Genomic DNA, 15,587 nt, shown 5'->3' on the forward strand with positions numbered 1-15,587 from the left:
CTGATTGGTCGGCGAGCCGCGGGGGCGGGGCCACGAGCTCCTGAGGGCGGAGGGGCTGGGGCGGGGCGGGGCGGGGCGGTTTGGTGTCGTTCTGAGCAAAACAAAATTAAATAAAAAATAAAAATAAAAACTCGCCGAATGTCCCGCACTGTACCGCGACGTTATAAAGGGCTTCTGGGAAGAGAGCCCAAGGGGGTGCTGAGGGGGTGTCGGTTCAGCAAGCGGGGCGGGGAGGGGGGGTCTGGTTGTTGGGGGCCGCCTGGTGGTGAGGGGCAGCCTGGTGAGGGGCTGGGGCTGGGGCTGGGGCTGGGGCTGGGGCTGGGCTGCCTGCCCGCGGGGGCCTTGGTTTGGGTAATGCCATCAATGAGAGCCTTAGCTAAACTCAGAGCGTGGTTTGAAGAATATACTTTATTATAAAAATGTGCAACTATCCATAAAAGTTTATTAGGCGGTTTATATTACAGTAACCGAAGGGATCGAAGTCAGGTCTTTGCCATTCTCTTGTTCCTGCTCATGCCTTAACAGAAGGAGGCAATCAGACTTTACAGCTAAGTTACACTGATGGAATAACAGCAACTTCAACATGTTAAATCAGCAAATTGTTATCTTCATGAGATAATACCAGTGGTGCAATATCAAAAGTAAGGGCAGTGCTTGCGCGCCCAAGTGGTTCCAGTAGTCAGAAATAAAAGCCTGAAGTCTTGTTCCACTGCAGGCATCCCAAAGCAATATAGACAACATGAACACTTGTGAATTGGAATATCAAACATTGAAATAAATGGTAGGATAAAAATGTTTTCCTGTGATGCAAATGCACTGCTTTTGAGTAAGGCTCTGACAAATTATGCTGTAACAATATTTTATAAGTAAAATTACACTTGAAGACCTCTGTGGAGGATGTGCAGTGTTTGTAGCTAGCCTGGCATAAATAAATAGCCTGGACTGCTGCTCATGAACCTTTCTTACTGACAGCTTCCCTTATGCTCACTGCCACCAGCCTGTGACATTCCCTGTATGCCTTCTTTTCAGAGGGGTGAAAATAAAAATGATTGAATTTATACCCTTTCATACACCAAACACGTTGGTGTTCTGAGAACAATGAAAGAAATCATGAGGGTTTTAACTGCAGTAGAGATCACTGGTTGTGAAAGAAGTACACAGAGCTTGGGAAATTCAGAATACCAAGTGATTTAATATAAAGCTTCTGGGAATTAAAAAAAAAAAAAAAAAAAAAGGTTTTGTGAGTAAATGACTTATTGTCAGCCTTTTAATCACCTTTATTGTATTTCTGTTTTAAATTGGAAGGATGGATTTCCAGAGAGTGATAGTTTATGGATAAAGGCAGGGGCAAAATCTGGCTTTTGGCATGACGTTAAGGTAATTGTTTCCCAAAAGTGCAGACAATGTTCGTGTCAGTTCTTTTTTCAGCTGATGTTGGCACCATGATCGCATTGTCCTTTCATCCCGCAAAGGTCACATCTTCTGGCAGAAGTATTGAGGACCAAGGTGAATGGGGCTGAAGTTCTGTCACTGCAGTGTGTGCTCATGACAGAGGTGGACAGGGCTGGGAGTTTGTCACTGCAGCCACATCCTAGGCTGCTGTCAAGTGCTGCTTTTGGGTATCTCCAGAAATAGCAATTCAATGGGTTGAGAAAAATCCCATTTTGAAGTTGGTAGTTAGACTTGGTTCCAATCAGCTTGGGGCAGACATTGCAGCCATGTATGTGCAGCCACAGCTCTTTGCTTTGTTGAATTTGATGAGGATTCAGGCTGCTGCAGACTGTGTTAAGGCTGTCAGGAGCAGGCTCACTGGCATTGTATACCTGTGACCCTTACTCCTGGTGGTGCAGGGAGCCGCTGAAGTTAAGAAGCTTTCTTGTATGAGCTTTGGTTTTGAGTCAGCACCGTGCAATACATATGCTAAATGGGTTTTGCAACACTCACTGGATATGGAAACTACCTGTTCCTTAGCGGGCTCATAGTGTGGTCAGTCCAGCAAGCTGCTCTCACAGAATGAGCTTCCTACCTCTTTTAGATTCTATTTCTGTGCTCAAATGCTCCTTATGTTCGCATCTGATGCTAAGGGGAGTGAGTCTGGCATTAAGTGACTGTTCAAACCTGCTTAGTTATAGGGTGGGTCTGCCATATATTGTTGGTTTAGACCACAAACTAGCAGACGTGTTGCACACTTGTAATTTAAGAGAGGGTATTATTAGCTTAAGTGTGATTTCAGCTCTCGGTGATCCTGCGATGGCTCAAGTGGATTCCGCAGGTGCACGGGCACGCTGTGTACCGCCAGGGGCACTGGACGCCATACGGCCACACTTCCAGGGGATGCTGCCTGGGCTGAGCTGGCTGACGGGCACTGCGGTCACCTCTGTCAATGACTTCTCTTTTCTCCATCATACCTTCACTCTCCTCCATACCATATTTGCCTTCAAGCTTGAACTTATCTGTGTTTTTGTTTTATCCTGGGTGTCCCAAACTATTTTTAGCTCAGTTACTTGAAATTTCACTGCAAACAGCTAAGTTGAACACATGCGTAATGCAACATAGACTGAGTTTCTTCAAAACCTAAGGGTCTCAGGAGTGTAACCAAGTGCTTATTTGTGGCTATTTGGTATTAGACTCTGTTTGACAGAAAAGATTAAACACCAGGAAAAAATGAGAAAAAACATAACTCGCTTTCTGTAGTGCGCTTACTATATACATTCTCATGAAAAACTGAAATACAAGGTAAATACATACGTATTTTATTCCAGGCTATAGAATAAGTGTATTTAGGCAGTCTTTCAAAGTGTATTGTACACTGCATGCACAGTAAATCAGTTTAATAACTTGACTGTTTTACATTTTGTGTTCAAAGAACTGTATGACAGGCAATGAGATCATGTTATGGCACGATTTGTTGTCCATTTGGACTATATCCATTTTTTTCAGAAAATTTTGGGAAATCCAAACTAGTAGATGAAATGTCTATCAATCATTTTAATATGAGCATTTGCTCCAAGAAAGAAACTTCATACAAGTTATGGTCAATTTACAAATCCCTCCAACTAGAGGATTTAAGACAAGAAAATTTGAGCATGATTTCATTGCAGTATTACACTGAAGATTGGTGTAATATTTATCAAAATAATGAAACAGTTTCCAAATACAGGTTTTGGAATCCTTTGCTATAAATCAATATAATATTTTGGGGCCAACATGGTTAACTTTAAAAATGTCCTTGAAAGGATGACTTGTCTGTGCTGACAAGAACTTCTACCTATGTGAAGTATCTTATAAAGATAGGTTATGACTAGCAGGTCACCATCAAATAGTAACATTAAGAATATTCAAGTCTACATTTGTAAAGACTTTTGCATGCAGTTTTGTCTCTTACACATTGTTTAGATGTGTGAACTAAATGTTTTGTGCCTCAAACACCAACAAACTTGAAATTACACTGTATAAATATATACATATATGATGCTGTATATGTTTAGTACCACAGTAAATACAACTGTAATCAAATGATACTAGACATATGTAGGACCATAGTTAAATTCCAGTTAAGAAAAGAAGCCAGAAAAAATCATTTTTTTCTAACAGTATTTCACAGTAGAAGGAGGCAGTCCTTTCTCACTGACTTCCCCCCTCCCTCAGGATTTGTAAACATCGTAGCTATTATTCTATCAGTATAATAATTGAATATTTTATTCATAATGGTAAGTAGCTAACCAACATGAATAAAGTTGTCATAACACAATAACACTTTCAGACAAAACAGTTATTTATTAAAAGAAACATTTATAAATATTTTGTCTTGCATTTTAAACTACATTTTCATAAATAACAATATTTAAAAGTGCTGAATATGGTAGGATAGTCAGCAACGCCACTGTAAACAGATTTGTTTTCCACTTTGCAGATTTTTTTTAGATCCCATTTTGTCAAACACTACAACAGTTAAAATATTTGCATAGGGAATAGAGAATAGCCCTTTTAATCATCTCCTGAATTCTATATAAATTACAAAACCAAATGAGTTTAAGAAACAGTTTGTTAAATTGTTCATATATATCCAAAAAAAGCACATAGGTTTCAAGTAAAAAGAATGATTAAAATATTCCCCAGATTTGCTATTTGAAGCATGTTCAATAAATTAAAAAAAAAAAAAAAAAGAGAGAGAGAGAGAAAGAGGTAGTAAAATAAAGGAAAAAAAAAAAAAAAGCCCCAGGAAATATACTAAGACCTGCATCCTACCAGCTACTGTATAGAGCCAGAGCAGCCTCGGTAGCAGCGGCTTCATCAAGAGCTGGCACCAGGGGCTGCCTGCAAGAAGCAGCTTGCTGGTTGGAGCCAAGTTTGTTGGGGCCAGATTCCACTCAGTTACACAACTGTAAAACCTTTCAGTCCCATCAAAAGCAATAGGGTTATGCTGTGTTTAGTCCTAGGAAAGTGAGAAGAACTTTGCCTCTTAAGTCTTAGTACAAGACCAGAGTTGTCAGTGTTAAATATATATATACAAACACACATGCATATATATATATTTAACAAGCATTCAAAGCAATCTCATGGTATATTATTAGCAGTTTGTGAGGGATGCTAATGCTCATTTGTCATGTATAAGTTAGGTATGAAGATGTTGGGATTTTTAAGTTCCAAGTCACTGTCTCTTTAAACATCAAAATGCATCCTAAAATTGGACATTTTTTGATAAAAAGGCCAAGCAAACATCTATTAAAAACACCATAGCAGCAAAGTGATTGAGTACTGTGCTGCCTTAGCTCTGATTTAGGGCTTACTACAGGATTCTTTACCCAGGAAAGACACCCACTGAGTTTTGGTAGGCATTTTGCCTGGCTAAGGACTGCAGATTTAGGAGCCCTTGAAGTTTGGTTTAATATCACTCTCCAAACCCCTTGTTTTCAAGGAGTACTCAAACTCAATGAGGCTAGAAGTTAAGATAAATCTTCTTTAACCCGCCACCTTGTAAAACATTACTTTGTTTAAAAACATTTTTTTGACTGGATTTAGCTCTCAAAAAAAATCTTACAGGACAGATGCAATTCATCAAAATGTTCTAAAATGCTCTAAAATGCTACATGTAGGCAGTCTTTTATTAAATTTCTTTATTCAAAAAACTAAATTATCAAGATTTTGTTTGTTTTTCTTTTTCTTTTTTTTTCTTCTTTTCTGAAGTACATAACATTATACAACAGTGTTAGAACTGGATAGCCAGTCTTTAATAAATCAATTACAGTATCTGACATCTGAAATGTACATTGAAAATCTTTGTTCTTTTAACAATTAAACAATATCAGCGCATAGATTGTGTCACCCAGATACGGATCCCTTTAAGTGGTTTGTGCTTTTTTTTTTCTCTTTCTTTTTGACATTGCAAACTCTGTAATGAAAATGCCACAGTTTTGGCAGTGAACAACCAGAGGAATCCTCCGCTTGAATTAATTTTAAATAAACAGTGATAAATAGCTCTTTTTTTTTTTTTTTTTTTTTTGTCTGTACAGAAATATTGGCTTCAAAAAGTCAGTGTATTGTACTCAGTAGAGCATATTGAGTAATGCTACACCTTAAAAATTGGCTTTTTTCAGTTAGTGATGTTAAAAAATGCAAGCCTCTTTCTGGTTTGCTGCAGTTGTTTCTATGTACCATTAGACTGTATTGCACAAAAAAGTTCTTAAATACAGATATAATTTATGTTATTGGATTAAATATTGCAACAACTAAGTGGTAAGTGAAGCAGTTTTACCTTGCACATGCAGTGTGAGGATACACAAGGAGACTGTTCATAAAACTACAAATACATCATTGCAATCTTGACTGCAGTTGGGTGAAAGGAGTGTGAAACAAATGTATTTTGGCAAATCCATTGTTCCCCTCCCATGCCATCTCAAGCAAGGAGGACCTTGGTAAAAATGTAGACATAGACCATAATATGTATTTGTTTCTTCACAGTAGCCTGAGTAGAGCTAAACTGTAGTTCTCCAGGAACCCAGCTCCAGATGTTATTAAACTACTTTTCTTCCATCCCGCCCACCCAAAAAAAATCAAGTAATTTTATTTGAAAATTAAAACTAAGTTTCAGAAGTAGAGCCTGTAATACTTTCAACAAGAGACTTATAAATTTGAGAGTTCAAAAACCTTGGAAAAGAGTCTCTGTGCATTAGGGTGTATATCTGGAGTTGGGCATCTTCATACATATGAGGACTGGGATCCAGCAAGTTTCTGTTGATCACTTCTCTCACCCGGGAATCAAGACTAACCTGAAGAAGATGAGAATAGACTGATATTAAACAATAACGCTGGAAAGGATGTATACATCTCATCATTGCATAGGGCTGCACAGAACACCCAGAAGTTATCAGTTTCATAGTTTATTCAAGTTATGCTGTTTGTCTTTCACAGCCATCATTCTAAAATGACCACACACAACTACAAAGTCAGACAACTAACTCAATTTTGGTTCTGACCTGTTCTTTTCATCCATATTAAGAGCTGTAAAATTAAATTCCTCTCTTTAACAGAATACAGTGCTGCTAAATAAAGCTCTGTAGTAACCTGGATCTCCCAAAATACGTTATTATATCTTAAAATGTTTTATCTTTTTACATATTTAGAAATATTTCTCACAAAGGCTTTTTTTTTTTTTTCTTTTATAATTTATGGTTGGATCTTTAGAAATTTCCCATTCAACATTTCCTATTCTGATTCATTTTTCTCTTCAAGACCTGTTAATATCTGGTAATTTATACTTTCGGGCTATCATGTGACCATATTGAAGTTGTTAGGGAGCTTCAGCTTTAGCTTCTGAAGGTGACACATTGTCTTCCAGGCAATTTCTCACCCAGGTATTTTTTAGATTGACTTTGGTGCCTAACTGACGTACGGATGAACGGGCAGGCACGCTGGGCTATGTGGCCAAGCTTAACAAGCTGGAGGGGTTACTCTGATTAAATGCTTTGAGACACAACAGCATGTGGGGGTATAGCTTATGTAGTTCTGAGCAGCAGTGTCGCAGCCTTGTCTTAGGAGTTTATTAAAATAATTTTAAATCCTAGACCAGTGCCTATCTGTAGCATGGAAATGACATGCTAAGATTGAAGCAATTGCTCCCCGCATGACACACACACATGTGCACACACAGGCACTTATTTTAGCAAGACCAGTTTATGCAGCTAGCTAATTGACTCCTCATTACCAAATAAAAGGGCTGGGACAAAAAAGCTCAAATTTGGCAGAATGGTGGTGTCATTTTGCCATTGAATATTGTAAAAGTTAATTGCAGTTATAGAGTGAAACAAAAATTAATTAGGAATCTGTTAATTCACATTGTAGTTTTTCTGTGACTCACTAGAGCCAGATGGCAAGAGTAGTTGAAATTATTAAAGTTATCTCCTTGGTAAACAGATGTACACAAGGTATTTGTTTAGTACACTAGGACTTTCTGCCTCAATGACTTCATCACTGAGCAAGTTCCTATGTCAAAGTCCTCCTTTCAGTTCCTATGTCAAAAGGTTTCATCTGGAAGGGGATGCTGTGATGAACAAGAACTTTAAAGCTCCTATACTGATCTAAAGCATTGCAAACTCTTCTTATTTGCCTCATGGAGCAAATAAGTAGCAATTGGGATGATGACATCCTCACACATGCAGAGGATGAAGTTTGTGAGCAGTTTTTTTTAAACCTTAAGTCAAGCAAAACTACTTTAGTGTTTAAATTGTATCTGCTGGTTCATGGTGGCTTAGAAAGAAAACTGAGTGTTTAGTAGTACATATATGTGTACTAGAGACACATATATATGATCAGGAATGCACATTATTTTCTTGCTATACTGGTAGTTGTCTCATTCCAAAGCCAAAACACACATGGTATCACAAGAGAAGGGAATGGAGTTATAAATGGCTGGTCGCTCCCTTCATAGTAACGAATTTTCAATTTATTACTAAAAGGTAAAATGTAGCAAGCCAAGTCCGCAAGTGAGCATAAATTAGCATAATGCCATTGAAGAGAAAGTCAGATGTAAGACAAGGCAGAGTTGCTAAAGGTACACGACATGGCCTAAGAAATTCTTCTACAATGCCTGTATATTTATTTATTATTCCAAACTGTGATTTGATAGGGGATGCTTTTACTCAACTTCAGGTGAAGATCATTTCAGTTTGAGTATCGGAGGAAGTTATATATAATTTCCTAGATGTTATCATACCTTTCATTAGAAAAAATATGTGATCTCACTCCTTAGAGATCAACTTAGACTAGTTGATCCCACATAGGAATAACCAGAACAAGTTTTACTTTTTTTTTCCCGGCCAGATGTTGCAGCAGATAAATCTGTTCTGATTATGATTTAAATTCCTTTATGTTGTACAAGACACAAACTGTGAATCTGTTTCATGACTGATTTGTTTCCTGTTAAATATTGAGTATTTTATTTGTCATATGATACTGAAAATTTTGGTGCTGTTTCTCCATAAATCCATTTCTATGATGTATTTCTTGTTTTTGGCAGACATACTGCATTGTTAAAGTAGTATTCTCATTTCTCATCCTTCTGCTTCTGGAATTTCCCTTTTATTCCTCTCATATGGAGAGCTTTGAGGAGTTGTGGCCAGTGATGGTAAATGGCTCAGCACCTGTCAGCACTTGTTCTATCCCTTGCTTTCATGATCTAAACTTCCATAATAAGTATTGCTCTCATCTGACAGATGAGGCAGACTTTCTGACCCTCCCTCTGGCAACCCAGGGTATAGCATATCTGCTCTGGAACATCAGAAAATGCAAATCTAACATTTACAGCTTTACCTCTTTTGGTGAAAGTATAGAAATGTAATCTTCATAAATAAGTCTTGCTTTTTCTTCAATAACTTTCTTGTTCTGTTCCTTCTTTAGATCTTCACATGCAAGCCAGAAAAGCAGGTTCTCTTCACTATACTCTGTTCGAAGAAACTCTCTAAAAAGGTTCCTCCCAGCTGGTGTTTTCATCATCTTGTCAAAATTCTGAGCCCAAGACAAAATTTCATCTGCAGTAGGGTTTTGGCTGCAAAAGCAAAGTATCATTACAAATATGCTTCTATTTTTGTAACAGTGTTTTCATACATTCATCCAAAATTCTCCTTTCAATTGCACTTTAGTCCAGAGTGAAAACTGGAAGCAACAAGGCTTCAGCAGTGACAAGAGAATTTCGTTCACTCTTCACTTGTGCATTCATTATCTCAATAGCCCACTAAACTATGTTTAATATTAAGAGATGTGCACTTGGCTTTCTGCAAAGTTTCTACTGGTATTGTTCACTATCAGACTCAAAGAAAATTCCAGCAACAGGACTGAATTTCTGCTTCTGCATTTAAAGGAGATGTGAATTGAGGCAGCTGACAATAGGTTCTTTTTCATGATGGGCTTGGAAGACACCTGATGTCCCTGCCTGCTTCTGATAGGGTTTGGCCAATCACTGCCTGCCACACGATTTGGTTCAGCAAGGACAAGAAAAACAAAAGGCTCTTGGCAGCCAAGAGCATACTAATGAGCCCCAACAAAATAGTAATTCAGAGAGCTTTTAAATTAGCATATTTCTCTGTGCTTGTACCTAAGGGTTGCTAAGCTTCTCTCTGTTTGGTGCTATTGACCTGAATGATGATCTATTGGCATGGGATGTGATGAATGTTTCTGGCAAAATTGAAGAGAGAAGAAATGGGAAAAAATCCCCATTCCCATTTTCTGAAAGAAGCTATTTGCAGAGCGGATGCATGGGATAAGTGAACAGAAGACTAATTCGGGTCACTAATCCACTAATGTACAAATCAACAGCCTGAGAAGGTCATACTCCAAGTTACTTAAAAACAATTAAAATGTGGTTTCACACTTAGCTCTGAGCGCTCATCCTCCCCTTCCTGATAGGATACAATGCAAGAGTTTTACTGGATGTTGTTAATTTTACTGGATGTTGTTAACAGTGTCTGTGCAATCATGTTGCACAATAAGTGACATTTGTCCATACGATTTCAAGTCCGTTTGTCAACTCCTAGTCTGTATGCAAGGCAGACTGGATGACAGGAAGCTATTCATGGTAGTTAAGATCTAATAAATGAGAAAGTGTTCAACATTGAAACTATCCAGCAAAATAGTTGCAATCTGAAGCAAAAATTATAAACATACAGATTTAAAGTTAAAAAATCCTCTCTCTGAGGAGAATGAAGCAAACCTGTTGAAGTAGATGGAGCTGGCAAGCAACTTGTGTTTGGAAAGCATCTTTACTACACTTGGAAGTAAAAACAATATGAAGAAAAGTACAGAATAAGACCATTTTGATAAGGTTTTGCTTATAAAGATATTTTTTCCCCACTATATTGTATGTCATTTCGTTAAAAAACTGCTTTCCTGTTCCTTCTCCAAAATGCTAGTTTCCTGAGGAGATTTGTAAAGAATACTCTTGTACTATACCACTACATCAGTTTAAGGAAAGATTTACGTACAGAATCTCCAGTTTGATAAACTAAGGCTCATTTCTGTCTAAATAACTCATCGTGATATTGGGAAATAGAAGAACAACTCCCTTTTTGAAGCCTTGAATTTAGCAGACATTGAAACCAACCAATACACTGCAGTGAGGCAGTGTCTGAATGTTCCCTGTTCCCAGGAAATAAAAGGTTGATACTTATACGGAATATTTGAACTTCTGGATATTCACTCATCTCCTGCTCAGATGTAGCCCTAACATACAGCACATCCTAAGGCCTGATGTATGGTGGGAGAAGCACCATTAAGTTAAAAAGGAAGCATCATGTGTGGGGGACACAATAGACAGAATGAGACAAGGGCCATCCTGCAGCCATTGTGACCTTTGGCTCTCATCTCTTGCATTTTTGCAACAGCAACTGTCTGGCAGTTTCTGCAGAATCCACTAATTTAGTGGGTGATGTAGACTGAAAGAGGTATAAACATGACAGTTTACCCAACAAGCCTTTCAAATGAATGGATCTATCAGCAACTGAACTGTGGAAACTAGGATGTGCCTAGGAAGAGGCAGGAAAGGTGAGCACCCTCCCCATCAGCCAAGTAACTATTTTGCTAAGTCATGCATGAGTTGATGAACTTGCAAAGCTGGTGAATTTGTGAGTTAATGAATTCATGAATAAATGAAGTTGTGAATCAGAATCTTAATGAGTTAGACTAGTCTCTTAAAAGGCTACTGAGATCCTATTTGTTTTTTTTTTTTAAACCTAACAAGCTCATGCAATGAAGTTTGATTCACAGAGTACCTTGTCCTGTAAATTTTACAAGTTCAGACAAACCAAGATACTAACCTTAGCTGATGGATGTTATCTGACATAAGTTTCACTACAAGTGAATGCAAAAATATGTTTTGCCATGGGCTAAATTCAGGTGCTCTGAGTGTGATCTGGAGTTACTGGTCCCCACTGGATTGCAGAAGGATCTTAAGTTATGTAGGATGCATTTTTATATCATGGTTGAGCTGAATTAAAAATTTTGGAATTAATATTTAACTAAGTAATCTCTTTACCTGCTACCCCTGTGCATTTTCCTTGAGTTGAAGCACCTCAGATGAATACCAGCTTCAATGTAGTTTGTGGGGGGGGAGAACTGGAGGCAAAAGAGGAGGGAGCAGAGAGATGGCATGGGTGGCAAGCCTCTTTCTCCCAAAAGGCAAGGAGCTGTTAATTCGTAGTTTTGAATTAACCACGTCCTTGTTTTGTGAAGCCACACCCTTACTTTCTGTTAATATTCCTCTGACAGACCTCTCAGGCTTCCTGTCCTCTGCCTACCACAGACAATGATGTTGAGAACACAGGATCTCAGCCATGCAGGCTGAGCTCCCTGACTAAACTCTGTTCTTTCTTTGCATGACAAAGCTACAAGGCTGAGTGTTAAACCCTATGAAACATATAATCCTAGATGGAGAAGTCACAAAGTACCATAGATATGTTGTGATGGAGAGCTCCTGTAAGTTCTTTGTAAGTAACTTGAATTCTGGGGTGCTCAGCATAATGTAACTGAAGGAAATAAATAGTTAAACCATACTCCTATACCATACTCCTATAAACCTAAAAGAAAATCTGTCAAATCAATTCACTAGATGTTCTTTGTCAGTAAGAACAACAACAAAGAAGTATATACTACTTATAACTTGTGGAAATTTTTTGATTTTGACGTCTCAAAAATGACTGTGAGTAGCAATGGATAGCCTGAGATGATTGGATTGCTTTTAAAATCGATCATATTCTCTAGAGTTAAGTTTTAATTTACTTTTTATGGGATTAGAGAAGTCAAGACCACTGATAGTTTAGCATATTTCCCAACAGAATAAATACAGGTCCAACCTTCAGACACAAACAGAAGCTCAGACTTTTAATGCATATTTGCCCAGCTTTCAGAGTATGTTTCCTTGGTTAATTCAGTTGAAATCATAGTCCAAGCTGTTCTACAAAAAGTAGCCATGTTAAAAATCTGACTATAAAGTACACTTTTGCCCAAGTTAGTTTTATTTCTTGTCTGGGTAAGCAGAAGAAAATGATCCCACAAATAGCATACACTTCCTATAGAGTCCCATAGATCCATGGAACCATTCTTGCACCTCCCATTTCTTCCCATCATTCTTTACCGACAAATGTGAAACTGTAAGTAAACCTGAATGTCTCTGTTGGCATTTCATGTCAGGCCTCACTTTGCTTCCATTTTTCTAGAAATTTTAGGAGGAAAAGTCATTAAAAGAATATTTCAGAAGCCTACAAAACCAAAACAAATTAGTTACAGTCAAATTAAAAAACATTTACTGGACAACAGTTTGACCAACTTACCATTCTTCTATGACTTGGATGCTCTCCATTTTGGTTGTATGTGTTGGCCTTCCTGCATTGTCTCCTCTATCTTCATTCCTAACAGTGAGGCTGCAATGTAGTACAACACTTTATTTTGTCTAGAGAAAGTTAATTTAAAACAATGACTACAGAAATGCAAACTTTCAAAAGATATAAATGTATGTAAAATCTCATTTTTCACTCTTGCCCCTAGAATTTACACTCAGATTTTGGAGAGAAATTTTTTTATAACATTTTTTTTCCCTGTAATAATGATGAATGTTAATTAACAGTTGGTATTAACATATGTGATTTTTATTTATTTATTTACAAGCTGAAAGACAGACAAAAACTTAGAGGTCACTGTTGGAGTGATTTCTCTTGGGAAATTTTGGATAATATTAGTAACAATAAGGATAAGGAGGATAAGAATATCTGAATCATTGATCAGGTATTGGTGCCCCAGCAGCTTTGGATGGTTGTTCATTCTTTACGAACATCCCCATTTTTCTCCAGGATATAGTGGCAGTAGATGGCTTGGAAACAGATCTTAGCATGTGGCTGCTGCTTATGATTTCCTCCTCTAACCCAAATTTCTTTTTCATTCCAAAAAGTTAAAGTCACTGACCTCTGAACAGAAAGGCCTCCATTAAAGTCATATTACTAGAAGCAATGAAAATAAAAACTTCCTTTAGGTAAAGATCTAGTTAAATTGTATTTATTATCATTATTATTTGATTTTTTATTTTTGATTTTTCTTTCAAGCTGGTAACTTGCATCACTATTCTGTAAATGTCTTTTTAATTGGATTTGGTTCAGTAGTAGTGGCTTCCCCTGTGTGTGCTCTCTATGAGTGTTCTGGACCATGGTACTGCCAGCAAAAACAAAGTCCCTGATAACTTCTGAAATAAAGTGAATTTTGAAATAACATCAGTATTCATATTAGAAACCTGGTTCCAATAATTAAGCTTATGAAGTGAAACATAGAAAATGGAAATTTCCCTTCACTGTGTGTTTCCTGCATATTCAACTGAGGGAAAACAAGCAACCAAGCAAAAAATCCCCCGCCCTAGTCCCAACAAAGTTCATATTTTGAATTTAGTATTCATTGTACAATGATGTTCTCAATCATTCCAAGTGGAGGTATGCAAATATATGCTGATAGCATAAGTGTCTCCCTCCCCCACTAATCATAGTAACTTCCACTCAGTTCTAAGAAGAAATCCCAACTTTGAGACATTTTTAGCACAAATAGCCTTTCTTCCTAGCCCTTCTGCATTGATGAGTTTCATCAACATGTTTTCAAGCATTTGGCAGAGTGAATAGGGGATCTCAACTACTCTTCTGAAAATTGGCAGTTTAAACTTGCATGTAAAGCAGAGCACATATTAAGACTTAAACATTACAAAGACATACACTCTCAAACAAAGCTGTTTGATGCTGGTTGCTCCTTCACTTACCTGCCAAGACCTTAGTTCAGGCCCTTGGTCCTGCTTCCCCTGTTACAGCGTAGGAATGCAGCTCCAGTGCTGCTAAGGTGTTATGGTGTCATCAACTGCTGCAGGAGAAACAACACATCCTGAACTCTGGGGTTGGCAGGTAAAAAGCCTTTCCATCTCCTCTGACCTGTTGCTTGTCAGTCTATAGAGGGAACACCCATGAAAACCGATGGGAGTTCCATATATAGAAGGAGAAAAAAAGGGACCATGCACTTTCTGTCTTGTAATCTTTAAGTCCGCACATGTAACTGCTTAGGGTTTACTTTGCATCTGGTTGGAGCACAAAGTGACAGCAAAGGAGAAGCAGGAGAGGCACAAAGCTGCTCTCCCTCCTCCTCTTCAGTCCTCCACTAGAACAGCATTCATTTGTGCTCTCCTCTGGGTTCAGAGAACTGAACCATGGGGGCCATGGGGGCATGACACAGCAGAAGCAGAAAACAGTGTCAGCTGGGAATGCAGGGTGTTCACCTGAATCCTTCTAACAAAGGCTGCCCTTTTCTTTCCTCCATCACATGAGCAGCAGCTAAACCATACTGAGATAATTTACTTATTGGACAGTGGGCTTATTACAAGGTTTGGATGCAGAGTCTTACTGGAAGTGGAAGGTGACTCATCTGAGAGCAGCTAATCTGCCCTGCTAATTTAATTTGTTGTCTGGGGTCAGATATTGGTGGTTGTGCTCATGCAAAGTCTCTGCTAAACTTCAGAAAACCAATATGGGCTGATGAAAGGGGAATACAAGTAGTGAGTAGGGAATGAGAAAGAGAAATAGAGAATAGAGAAATAGAGAAATGGACAAAAAAAATGTTGACCTCAATGTCCTTTTTTTTTTTTTTTTTTTTTTTTTTTTTTTTATCAGAGGAGTAATGGATAGGCCCTATACATTTTGATTTTCTGCAAGACTACATGTTGGTAAAAGTTTGGGTTGTGGGCCAAGAACGCAACGTACAGTTTCTGGTATTTATACCAGTGTGATAGTGCAAAGGGCACACTTGGCCCTGATACCTTCATTTCAGCAGTCATAGCTGAAGTTCAGTGGCTGAAGTTAGTCATCACTGCAAAACAGGGAGGACTCTAAAAGAGGTGCTAGATGTGGTTGGAACAATTTCTCAAGTTTGGGTATTGTATTCAAAACTGTGCTAAATTTATAATATATCTTGGCACAGATTCTACATTATGTTTCTAGCGACAACAACTAGCCCTACATTTCAACTTTGATTTATATACATCTGTCAAGACTGGAGTTACATCGGATACATTATTTTTGCTA

At 38.0% G+C, this 15,587-nt stretch overlaps 1 protein-coding gene across 4 annotated transcripts in view; it reads right to left on the bottom strand.

The window, feature by feature from the left end:
- Positions 1-398: 398 nt before the first annotated feature.
- RGS17 (regulator of G protein signaling 17) overlaps positions 399-15,587 on the bottom strand; it is a 78,621-nt gene continuing 63,432 nt past the window's right edge. For 3 of the 4 annotated variants that reach the window (XM_068677135.1, XM_068677136.1, XM_068677134.1), the window contains 3 exons: positions 12,819-12,908; positions 8,809-9,043; positions 399-6,269 (listed from right to left, as the gene is read on the bottom strand). In XM_068677135.1, the coding sequence (XP_068533236.1) occupies positions 6,081-6,269; positions 8,809-9,043; positions 12,819-12,908 (514 nt within the window). In that variant the 3' untranslated portion in view covers positions 399-6,080. The remainder of the gene's footprint in view (positions 6,270-8,808; positions 9,044-12,818; positions 12,909-15,587) is intronic. The other variant, XM_068677137.1, reaches the window with a different exon arrangement.

This window comes from Anas acuta, chromosome 3 (assembly GCF_963932015.1).
Source record: "Anas acuta chromosome 3, bAnaAcu1.1, whole genome shotgun sequence".
NCBI lineage: Eukaryota > Metazoa > Chordata > Aves > Anseriformes > Anatidae > Anas > Anas acuta.